This window comes from Monodon monoceros, unplaced genomic scaffold (genome assembly GCF_005190385.1).
Source record: "Monodon monoceros isolate NGI ecotype Baffin Bay Population unplaced genomic scaffold, NGI_Narwhal_1 Super_Scaffold_16, whole genome shotgun sequence".
Lineage (NCBI taxonomy): Eukaryota > Metazoa > Chordata > Mammalia > Artiodactyla > Monodontidae > Monodon > Monodon monoceros.
In genome coordinates, this window is record NW_021703772.1 from 86,642,317 (window position 1) to 86,655,475 (window position 13,159).

The window sequence follows — 13,159 nt, forward strand, 5'->3', positions numbered from 1 at the left end:
AGATATCATCTCACACCAGTCAGAATGGTCCTCATCAAAAAATCTAGGAACAATAAATGCTGGAGAGGGTGTGGAGAAAAGCGAACACTCTTGCACTGCTGGTGGGAATGTGAATTGGTACAGCCACTATGGAGAACAGTATGGAGGTTCCTTAAAAAACTACAAACAGAACTACCATATGCCCCAGCAATCCCACTACTGGGCATATACCCTGAGAAAACCATAATTCAAAAACAGTCATGTGGGGCTTCCCTGTTGGTGCAGTGGTTGGGAGTCCGCCTGCCGATGCAGGGGACGTGCGTTTGTGCCCCTGTCCGGGAGGATTCCGCATGCCACAGAGCGGCTGGGCCCGTGGGCCATGGCCGCTGGGCCAGTGCGTCCGGAGCCTGTGCTCCGCAACGGGGGAGGCCACAGCAGTGAGAGGCCCGCACACCACAAAAAAAAAAAAAAAGAGTCATGTACCAAAATGTTCATTGCAGCTCTATTTACAATAGCCAGGAGACGGAAACAACCTAAGTGTCCATCATCGGATGAATGGATAAAGAAGGTGTGGCACATATGTAGAAAGGAATATTGCTCAGCCTTAAAAGAAACGAAATTGAGCTGTTTGTAACGAGGTGGATGGACCTAGAGTCTGTCATACAGAGTGAAGCAAGTCAGAAAGAGAAAGACAAATACTGTATGCTAACACATATATATGGAATTTAAGAAAAAAAAAAATGTCATGAAGAACCTAGGGGTAAGACAGGAATAAAGACACAGACCTGCTAGAGAACGGACTTGAGGATATGGGGAGGGGGAAGGGTAAGCTGTGACAAAGCGAGAGAGTGGCATGGACATATATACACTACCAAACGTGAAATAGATAGCTAGTGGGAAGCAGCTGCATAGCACAGGGAGATCAGCTCAGTGCTTTGTGACCACCTAGAGGGGTGGGATAGGGAGGGTGGGAGGGAGGGAGACACAAGAGGGAAGAGATATGGGAACATATGTATAACTGATTCACTTTGTTATAAAGCAGAAACTAACACATCATTGCAAAGCAATTATACTCCAATAAAGTAGAAAAATAAAATAAAATAAAATAAAATTTAAAATAGAAATAAAAAAATACGTTAGATGAAGACATCTCTTAATAAATAATGATGAAGATAATGATGACTTATGATAATCATAGCATAGTATTTTTCACATAGCTACATTTCCAGAGAATTTCTTTTCTTTCAGCATGTTCTCCACAAGCCTAGAAGAATCTGAGGAAGCTCTCTTAGATAACTTTTAGAATCATGATGTTCAGTGGTGCCTCTTCTGTACTTAGATACGTCTATTCATTTGCTTTTCCCACCTTTTGTCCTAATGTATGCCATCTCTTCTTCTTACTTCCAGGAAGTCTTATTTGTCTACCCCCTAAAATCCATATAATACATTTAGTATTTAAATCTGGGCATCACTAGTTTCTACAAATGTTTGGAAGAAAAATGTTGTTAAGAGCAATTAGCATCACAGAGGAGGTCCCTTTTAGGAATGTATATTGAGAAATTTTGTTGTGTAACCACAGATAAAATTTACCATTTAAGCTTTCTTATGATGAAAATAAAATAAGTTACCAAAAGCCTGACTCTATCTACCAAACAGCTACAAAATCTCTCAACCCATGATAAAAACTGATGCATACTTTCTCAGCTAAGAATATTGCCTTTTTCCCCATAAAAATATTCACTAAAAGACCACTAGGTGGATATTTAGTACCCAGAGATGTATTATTGATGACCATTTCTTTAAAAAGAGAAGAGAAATGTGAAAGAAACCTAACACTCTTGCAAGGGAAATCAACATAAGCTGGCTTGAATTATATACCTTAAAATTCTCTCTCCTTGAATGTATAAGTAAAGTTTCTCTATATGCTGGATCTTTTCAGGATACCTGAGATTGAGGCCAGGGGCTGGATTTCTCATGTTAGGATTCTATAAATGGACATCATTGCCATCAAACAGGCTGAACCAATTTTCACGGCCTTTGGTCAACGCAACAGAGTTTCCAGGCATGTCCACACAGAGGTCCAGAAAAAGGAAAGAGGAAGAGGTAAATGGCAGGTTAGGTATCTTCTTTTATATTATCTTTCAAAGTCCAAGTTGCCTTCCTGGTCATTTGAAGAAGCTAATAATTCTTCTACTGTGTACTTTTACCTATTATATTTATTTCTACAGTGCATATTTTTACTTATCTATGTATCGGCATACACATTTCTACATGTAATTATATACATGTGCAACCATCATGCACTATTCCCACTTTTGTGATCAGGTGTTCACTTCTCTCCGTTGTTTCTTTCATACTTGCTGCACAACCATTCATTCTTTCAACACATTTTAAAATGGTAACATCCTCTTCCCCTAAATACCAGCTGCTCTGCTCACAATGGGACTGCAAAGACTAACAGGACAACCTTAATCTTACTGAGGCTTATATCCTTGTGAGCTCACATTTCAAGATACTCCTGTTCCTCTTTTGGGGGGACTGGATACCATACTCCCCTCCAGTTATCTTAGAGACTAAGGCCAACTTTTGCCCTGGAATAGAAAACTCCAATCAGGCTTCCTACACTGAAAGCACTGCATTATTTTAAGTCCCATGCTGGGAAGCAAAGTTTCCATGAGGTACATTTAATTACTTTATTATTCCTTGTCGTCATACTTTGAAATACCTCACCATGTTCCAGGTACGAGGAATCAGTTATTCCAGGAGGCTCATAGGAGCAGAAAGAAGTATTAGGGTAAGCAGAAGATTGCTATGTATTTTGTATGTGGGTTTATATATGGTACCATAGTAATTATTCTAATTACTTATTCCTCTTTTATGTTAATCACATGGTTTGAAGGGACAGTAATCTATAAATTACAGTTGAGTATACTGGTCATCTAGGACCTAGATGGTCTTGCCGCTAGTAATTTACAAAACTCTGTATAGCTTTAGGCCTATGTTTAGGATACTATACACCAAGTTCCAGGCCAACTTGAAGTTCTTTAAAATAGCAGCACTCCCTAAACAAAGTATACTTAAGAATTGCCAACCAATCTTTAGATGCTGAATCTGGCTTCTTGAGCTATTTGTCCAATATTCCTTAGAAGCCCTATTTAATGTTAAGTGGCAGGAAAGATCAGCAATTTGTCCAGATTGGATGCCAGCCAGTCTGCTAGCATTGAGGAAGCACTCGGCAGACACAACTGTGCTGAGATACAGATGAAAAGGATGAATGGCAGTGGGATATCCAGATAGCACCTGTTTATCATCCTAAGTTGGAAGCGAGAGGCAAGGCAAGAGAGCAGATGACAACCTTTGATTAATGCTAACAGTCATGGCAGAAGGACCAGCCTGTAACCATTAAGTACAGACACTGCAATTTTTTTTTTATATGAAGGCTTCAAGTAGTTCTCTCAGATAAAAGACTTGAATTGAAAACAATAGGTTTTCATCTACACCAGTCCACCAAAAGAATTCTGTCAAAATACATGTTTATAAATGGAAATAAACTGAATCTAAAACTTTCACCAGATTTTCATGAGAGGGTATTGGCTTTTAATAGCAGAACGACAGACCCTTTGGGCTGCTGATGTATGTAAGTGGTTGCTCTTTTCTCCTTTGTTCTGATTCCTGTTTTCACTGGCAATCCTCTGACTCCTAATTTAGCTTCCTCAGTCCTCTCACAAATAGTCAGAATGTGGGTGACAAATAGCATCAGTATATTCGCCATTATAAATTAATAAATAAGAATTATAATTTATACAGCTGACTCTTACAAATTTGGTTACTGTGAGGTAATCCTAGGGATCATCATCTCTGTAATTGTTACATATAATTTTTCAAGATCCACAAAACAGAGACAGGCCCCAGACCTGAACTGGAGAGAGCCCTCCGAAGTAGCACCACCCTGTGAAAGTTTCTGTATGACTGACTGGCCTCCTAGGAGAATTTCGTATCAATTCTGTATAACTACAAACATGCGCTACTATTATTTTGCATTTAATTATTTTCCTATTTAATAATTAGGCACTTGCTATATTTTTTTCTGAACTTTTAATAGATCACAGTACTTTGCTGATAATCTGTTTGTTTTGATAATTTCTATTACAAAGCACAGAAGGAGGACATATCTGGTTACATCATTTTACCCCCAAATGGGGCTTCTCTTCCTTCTTAAATCTCTTAACTTTTCCACCACCCACAGAAATAGAAATTTCTGTGTCTTCTTTCCATTGGCTTTTTAAAAATTATTTTTTAAGTTGCTATTTTTAAAATAAAAATTGTATATATTTACGGTGTACAATATGATGTTTTCACCTACATATACATAGTGAAATGATACTATAGTCAAGCTACTTAATATATACATTTCCTCATATAGTTATCTTTTTATTTATTTAATAAATTTATTTATTTTTGGCTGCGTTGGGTCTTCATTGCTGCGTGCAGGCTTTCTCTAGTTGCGCCGAGCTGGGGCTACTCTTTGCTGTGGTGCGCGGGCTTCTCATTGTGGTGGCCTCTCTTGTTGTGGAGCATGGGCTCTAGGCACAGGCTTCAGTAGTTGTGGCACGCAGGCTCAATAGTTGTGGCTCGCGGGCTGTAGAGCGCAGGCTCAGCAGTTGTGGCGCACGGGCTCAGCTGCTCCGCGGCATGTGGGATCTTCCTGGACCAGGGCTCAAACCCGTGTTCCCTGCATTGGCAGGCAGATTCTTAACCACTGTGCCACCTGGGAAGCCCCAAAATTTAAGTCTTTTTTTTGTGGTGAGAGCATGTGAGGTCTACTCTTGTAGCAAATTTCCAGTGTACAACAGTCTTATTAACCAATATAATCACCATGCTGTATAGTTGATCTCTAGAACTTAGTCATCCTACATAACTCCATTGGCTTTCCTTCTCTTGCCCCACTTCCCTGTTTGGGATTCATTGCTTACATTTTTCTTCTCCGTTTCCAATTATTTCTGTACTGGCTCTAGCTTTCTTGCTATATCAGATCTGCTGACCATGTGTGTGGACTTGCAGTAGAACAGAAACAAAAACAAGGAAAAAAAATCACCTTCAAAATGCAGCTTATCTGTACATCATATAAAGTACTAAGTACATAAAAACTGTAAATGCTTAATTATAGGACTATCTTACATATAGCTGGAGAATGAACTATGATGCATTTAGAGGGGTGAAATATAATATTTCTGCCTAATGTAGATACATAATTTACTGTGTGCATACTTTAAAAAAGTGGTAAACCAAAATTCTCAAGTTGGATACAATAATTACACAAAAAGGAGGATAGAAGAAAAGCAAAGAAAAACGATGCTGTGTCATACATGAGTGATGCCTGTAAATGAGTAATAAAGCATTCTCAAAGAAGTTCTGGAGAAGCCGGTCTTGACTTCAGGTCTCAAAGTTAGGCATGGTTTGCTCATTGTAAATTATTTATACCCTGCAGTGTGTATGTTGCACAATGCTTTCATGGGTATTCTCCCTCTCTTACTCTCAGGATAAGAGAATATGTTGTGCTTTGGGGTTCTGCTGAATGTCTTAAACTGTTTTTCAAATGTTGGGTTTGGCAAAGTACATATAATGTTTTGCCAAGTGAATTTCCCCATCATTTTAAACCCCTGTGTATTTCAAGAGAAATTTTACCCACATGTCTCTGATTTATTTACCCTTAACTCATCAAAATATCATCTTGAATAAGCTACATTTTGATGTTTAAGAACCCCCATAGCCTTTTCCTGAGCCTTTCATCTTGTAACCAGCGTGTTTCATTTGGTCACCACCAAAATATCCAGGTTCTAATTGGGAAACAGGCTGATGAGGGAACCTCTTTTTGTCTTAAGAATTTCAGTCTTCTGGAGGCTTTTCCTGTGTATCACATCTCCTTTCTCCTCCTTTATTTCTCTCTTCTTCCCTGACTTCTTTGTTTCCTTGCCCGTCATTGGAATTCAGTGAGAATCGCCTTCCTGGTCACTGCCTGGGCAACTTATTAGCCTAATTCAATTGTTTTGTTATAACCTAATTTTGGTCAAGGCAGTAGGGAAGAAAGGATTGCTCAATGTTAACAACCTTTTTTGTTGTTGTGTTTGTTCTTCTTCTCTACTCTACAGTTAAATGAATTTCAAATGTAGGCCTGGATGGGAGAAGTCATGGTAACCTGTTTCTGTGTTTTAATGGCTTCTGAACTCCGTATCATCACCTCAAGGCCCATCAACATCTGAGCACCGCCTCAATCTGCCCACACTTCCAGACTTATTTCCCTGTTCTAGCCAGTGTGGCATTCTTGCAGTTTTTCCAATGTAACCACTTTGTTCTGACTTCCAGACCTTTGCACTTGATATTCCTTCAGTTTGCATCATTCTTCCAGTAATTTGCTTGACAAACTCTAGTCGCCCTACAAATCTCAATTTAAATGGCCCTTTCAAAGAGTGATCTTATGACTACTTAATCCAAGGTAGGCTCTCCCTCTTTCATAGAAACTTGTTTGTCTGCTGTCATAGCATGTTGTGTAATTTGCATTCAGAGAATTATGCCTTTCTTTACTCGTTTAATACTTTTCTTCACCCCTAGACTGACAGCCCCTCCAAAAAAGGACATGACTATTTAGCATATCATTGCATACCCTAAACCCAGCCCGGTGCCCAGCACAGGGATGGCCTCAACAAACATTGGAATTAACACACTCCTACAAAACACTGTAAAAACTATACTCCAATAAAATTTTTTTTTAAATAAAAAACACACTCCTGCTGTTTGAGTAAAGGAAGGGTACATAAAGCAATGAAAACTTGGAGATGGTTTGTATTACTGTTATTAAATTATATAACATTATTAACATACTGCCAGCTTGAAGATCTGGGAAGAAGTTTTTTTCAGAAAACCTAATTCTATCTTAACAAAGTAGAATTTTGAAAGACTGAAGAGCTTTTGAAAATTTTTTGCAATTTGAGGAAAGCACAGCCTGATCAATAGAATTATTCACCCACAGGGGCCGTCCTTTGTTTTAAAATAAGAAAACACTGTGTGCTCACAATGTCTTTCATCCTTAAAGCCCTCACAAGTATTAATTAATCCACAAAATGATATCTGGCTCCAAAAGGTAGAATCTGTGACTTAAGGTTTATCTGCAAAAGCCTGCTTTGCCCCCAAGCCATGGTAACTTCCTGAGCTCTGGCCTCCAAGTCCTTCTAGCTCAGGAGGTAGCAGATGATTCTCTAAAACCTGCCACAGGCTTTTGACTCCTGCAGGGTTATCTGTAGAGATGTCTTATACTCTTTTGATAAACATAAAGATGATAAAGATTTAACATGCTATAAACTGGGTTATTTTTCTTGAACATTTCTTTAGGGGGAAAAGGGAAAATGCCCGGAAAATAATTAGGTCTCACGAAGAGTTATAATATGAAATATACAAGATCAGGAAACAAACACATATTAGTATATTTGACATTTCATGTTTAAAATCTTTGCTGCATTACAGAACTGGTTAAGCAACAACACGGCTTCTCAGAAAATAATATAGTCTCATGCATTGATAGCATATGGATTTGCACACCAAGTGGCATAAATGACTTCAGCTGTCAGTGAACTGGGTAGTTTCTGCCCTAAGATTTCAGACTCCAAATAGGAATATATTTTTGTTAGTATTCAAAAGAAATGCATTATGTTTCTGTTTAACTGTGTTGATCACAACCTACTTTATTAAAGGGGAAGTTGAGAGGTAAAGCATGGTTACCAAAGGGTGATAGCATCTATGGGAGCATCCACCATGGCAGACTCCACTGTCATAAAGTGAATTACTTTTCTCCGAAGGGAGTGCATCAAATAGGATACTTTTGCCGGTTGTGCTTAAAGCCAAAGCCTCCCATGATTGCTGGATACTGTTCAAGGAAGTTCTAAATATAGGAGATAAAGGAAATGGGATTTATAGCAGAAAATGTGGGATATAAATAAGCTCAAAGATCCATATAGTAAAAATAATGAGTAATAACATCAACTTAAAGGATTTTACTATTTTCTACAGTGTTTTGGTGTATATCATTTTATATATGGTAGTTGATCCTGGTAGGTACTGGCAAGGGAAACTACTGCAAGAACCTATTGGATGATTCCAGAAGCAACACTGAGGCAGGCATGAGGGAAAGAAAAAGAGATGCAGAGATGAAGGAAGGAACACATCAGATTTGCATAAAAAATATGTGAATCTAGGTTAAAAATAATTATACAGTTATATTAGTCAAATATAAAGACAGCTTTATAGGTTCTAGAAAATAATTCAAGTCTTGATGTAAACAGTAACGGATAATTAAAAATTAATCAGAGGGACTTCCCTGGTGGCGCAGTGGTTAAGAATCCGCCTGCCAATGCAGGGAACATGGGTTCAAGCCCTGGTCCAGGAAGATCCCACATGCCGCGGAGCAACTAAGCCTGGGGGCCACAACTACTGAGCCTGCATGCCACAACTACTGAAGCCTGCGCTCCTAGAGCCCGTGCTCTGCAACAAGAGAAGCCACCGCAATGAGAAGCCCATGCACTGCAACGAAGAGTAGCCCCCGCTCGCTGCAACTAGTGAAAGCCCGCACGCAGCAACGAAGACCCAACGCAGCCAAAAATAAATTAATAAGTAAATGAAATTAAAAAAAAATACTAATCAGAATTTGTTGTTTGAGGGAATTGGTGGTTATTTTGGAATCGTCTACCATAATGAAGTAATTCATAAGTAAGACGTGTGGGGGAAAGATAATCATTTGTCTTTAAAGTAACATTAAATAAGCAATTTAATTCAAGTAGAGATTGATGAATAAAAGTTGAACATAACCTCTGTTCACAAGATAGAGCAAGATAAACAAGTAGTCAAAGAGAGGGACCAGGGAAACCCAACTCAGGAATAGGAAGTAAATTGGTTGGTAGTTCCAGTAGAGTTTAGAGAGAAAGAGAGAGAGAGAGAGAGAGAGAGGGAGAGTGTGTGTGCTTGTGTAGACAGAGAGAGTAACAGAGAGAGAGAGAGATGCAGAGAAAGAGATTCAGAGAGACTGCAAACTGAAGAGGTCAACAAATTACTGTCTTTTTTTCCTTCTATCAGCAGTACTTCCCAATGTCACTTTTACAAGGTTATCTGACCTAGAATAGAGTATTGAGCACTTAGATATATTTTCTTTTAGTTAAACTATCCATAATTTGAGATATTTAAAATGAGTTTCATTTATTGAGAATTGAGGCTGCAGAGTCAAAACACATAACTATAGGCCAGCAAACCAACAAATAACCTTAAAGGTAGGAAGTTATTAAACTGACAAAACTATTTCTGAATATTCTAATTTTTTTAATATTAGCCTATGCTTGATGTATAGGCATAGCACAAATATACCATTAGTTATTGATTAAATTTAAGTAATGACCATAATTTTAATTTTTAAAATTCATAATTAATATATATTTCATGTAAAAATTTTGAGACACTTTAAGGCATTTTTCAAATATAATCCATATATATTTGTACATGTAAAATTATATATAATTGCATATATATTTATATGACGTACACACATGTTCATATAGCTTCATTTTCAGTCTAACTTTTGCCATGTTTCATCAAACACTTCAGAGAAACACTTGCACGTGCTATATTTAAAAAAGAGCACTTTATATGTTCTGTAAGGCAAATTTATAGAAAAGAAACACAATTATTTTCTATTCACTGTACAGCTATATTATGCCAGGCCTTCTATGAAGTTTTAATAATAAAACAGTAAGTGAAGCATAGCTCTCCCCTCAAATACTTATAGTGCAGTAAGAGACAAGTAAAAGGAAACAGGCAATTTTAGTGTGATTAGAGATAGAGGCAATTTAGAGACAGAGGCAAGGCCAAGCTGCTATAGGAAGGTAGAATAAAGAAGGGCTACCTGATGCAAAGTTGAGGAAGCAAAGAAATACTTTCCAGGGAAAATGGTCTCTAAGTTGAAACCTAAGTGATTAATTTTGAAAACAAGATATTGTTATATCTAACTAAATTTTAAAATGTCTTTCACTATGAATAGCAGTCATATATTTATTAATCTCCAAAATCAACAATATTGTTTTAATAAATCTTTAATATCTTATCATTAAATCAATTGACAAACATGTCTTTTCTGAACAAACACTAGTCCCAGAAGCAATGTAAGGGGAAGTATGATATAATAAAGAAAATACAAGTCATGACCCCTAACTTCAAAGCATTTATAGTCTAGCCATGGAACAAGTCTATTACCCATGAAATAAGAGAGAACAACACAAAAGAGTGCTGAGATGAAGGAGCTATAATTGTTACAGAAAATCCAAACTCCTTCAGGGTGAGAACCATGTCTTAATCATGTTACTACTGCTAGCTTGAGGTTGTGTATTTGGCAGTAGATAATAAATAAGGTAAATCAGAGCCGTGAGAGAAGTCTATAGACTTGGTGCTATAGAAAATAGGAAGCTGTTGAAAGTTCTGACAAGGAGAATGAAATAATGAAGGTACTGTTTAAAGAAGGTTGGTGTAGAAGGTTGTACAGTAGCGCAGGATCAGTGGGAGAGGCATGGTGGGATACAGTGGGGTGAGACCAAAAGCATATGAAGGCCTCAGAAAGGGTGTGCCTGTACACATGGAGAAAAAGATGAGGCCACCACATCCACTGTGGAGAAACCACCTCAGAAAATGTTGACATGTGAAGGGTCATAGAGAAAATAAAGGATCCAAAGAAAATGTGTTCTCAGCCTAGATAAACATTTGCTACTAATAGAAATGGGATAGATTGGGAGTTTGGGACTAACATGTACACACTACTATATTTAAAATAGATAACCAACAAGGACCTACTGTATAGCAGAGGGAACTCTGCTCAATATTCTGTAATAGCCTAAATGGGAAAATAATTTGAAAAAGAATAGATACATGTATATGTATAATTGAATCACTTTGCTGTACACCTGAAACTAACACATTGTTAATCAACTATACTCCAATATAAAATAAAAATTTAAATAAATAAATAAAATTTTAAAACAAGTCTCTATTAAAAAGAGCTAACGTTTTGTTTTTAACAGCTATTAAAAAAATAGAGATGGGGTTCAATGGAAATAGGAATCAATTTGGGAAGATGGTGATGGTGTGTTCAACTTGGGATATTTCATTTTAAGGATGACACCAAGATGCGCTAAGAACAAATGACTAAGTAGCACTTCAAGATATATGATGAGATAATGAAGAGAAAGTACACAAGTATAGATCTGTGTACTATGAGCTTGGAAATTAAAAAAAAAGTCATTAACTATTTCATTTGTGCACTCATTTAACACACATTTACTGAGATTTTGCTATGTTCTAGTAATTGTTATAATCATGGGAATAGTTATAAACATAGGAGACAATAACCCTGCTCTCACAGAACTTTCTAAGGAGATGACAAACAAATAAAAAGAAACTGCAGAGTATACCACATGGTGGTAAGTTCTATGCAGAAAATTAAATTAGGGTAAGAGAAAAGAAGTGTGGACAGAAATGGTGGGTTTTTAAATTTGCTCATTTGTGTTTAGGGGACACTAGAGAAGAGCTATCTTAAAAGGTGATATTTGAACAGAGATGCAAAGAAAAGGAACGAATAAGCCCTAAAAATTTCTGGGCGCCAAATGAAGTATTTTGTATCAGGCAGAGGAAAGAAGAGGAGAAACGGCCCTGTGGAAAAAGTAAGGAGGTCATTTTGGCAGGAGCAGAATAAGCCAGACTCTTGTCTTCTCAGTTTGCATGCTTTGAAGGAGCAAGCCACAATGCTGGAAAAGCCCAAGTGGCAAGGAAGTAAGAGTAGCCTCTGGCCAAAAGCACTGAAGGAACTAAATCCTGCCAGCAACCACATACCTGAACTTGAAAACAGATCTTTCCCCAGTCAAGCCTTCAGATGTGACCCCAATTTTGGCTTAAACCTTGAGTGCAAACTTTTGAAAGGCTCTGAGCCACAGGACCCTGCTAGGTTATGCCCAGATTCCTTACCCACAGAAACATGAGATAATAATATGTGCTGTTCCAAGTTGCTGAGTTCTGAGGTAATTTATTTTGTAGCAGTAGATAAATAATACAGTATTGAAGTGAAATAATCACTTACCAGTTGTTCCAGTGGAGGAATGACATCTTTCATGACATGCTGTGAATGATTCCTTCTGTGCCGGGATACCTGAAAAAATAGTGACATTTGATACTATTATATTATTTTTCTTAAAAAAAAAAAAAACTTTAAATGATTTAAAAGAGCGTAATTTAGTAAAACTGCACATGAAAATAACCATATTCAGATTCATTCAAAAAGGCGAATAAAGTACATTTAAATGGGAAGTAAATGTTTTGGACATTAATTTGAGTAAGATGTGTACTCAAAGACGGCTGGCTGCAACAATCTCATATTGCATGTGGTCTTCTTACTGTGTGACCTTGACACCCCTCCTATCAAATGGTGAGGTCTATGTTCTTTCATTTCAAACTTGGGCAGACCTTTATACCTGCTTTAACCAAAACATATGGCAGAAGTAATACTATATGGACTCCAAATATTAGAGCATAAAAATATCACGCACTACCCCCTTGTTCTCTTGGAATACTCCCAGCTCATCTTCTTCCACAGACATGGGGCTCTGGCTCCTGCCTGCATGTTCTCTCTGTTGTTGGAGCCTGGAGCCCTGCTCTCTGGGCACAGGAGGTGTCCACTCCCTTGCCTGCTGAGACCTGTGGAAAGGGGCTTTCGGGGCCAAGATCCCTTTTTCCAGAGGAAAAGCAGAGATCTGAGTTTACTTTTGTTTTTTCCATTATGGCTGTACCCTTGGGGACAGGTGGGGAGGGAAGGTGAGGGCTCTGGGTGATGCTATGATGTGGCACTGGCTATTGAGTAATATATTTGCTATGGATTGTAAAAAAAAAAAAAAAAAAAAAAGTCACCAGATCATCCCATACAGAGAGACCACAGAGAGAGAGACCTCGTAAGTCCTCTAGATGACAGACTAGCTGAGGTTCCAGCAGACAGCCAGTATCAACCACCAATCACGTGAGTATAAAGATATCCTGATGATTCCTTCTTCCAGCCATTGAACCACCCCCAGCTTTCAAGTCTTCCCAGCAGAGACCTCAAACACTGTAG

The 13,159-nt window shown here is 37.9% G+C and overlaps 1 protein-coding gene across 1 annotated transcript in view; it reads right to left on the reverse strand.

The window, feature by feature from the left end:
• The window catches only part of ARHGAP15 (Rho GTPase activating protein 15), a 604,198-nt gene that overhangs the window by 516,232 nt on the left and 74,807 nt on the right, over positions 1-13,159 (reverse strand). The window contains exon 3 of the mRNA XM_029224609.1: positions 12,137-12,205. Coding sequence (XP_029080442.1) covers positions 12,137-12,205 — 69 coding nt within the window. The remainder of the gene's footprint in view (positions 1-12,136; positions 12,206-13,159) is intronic.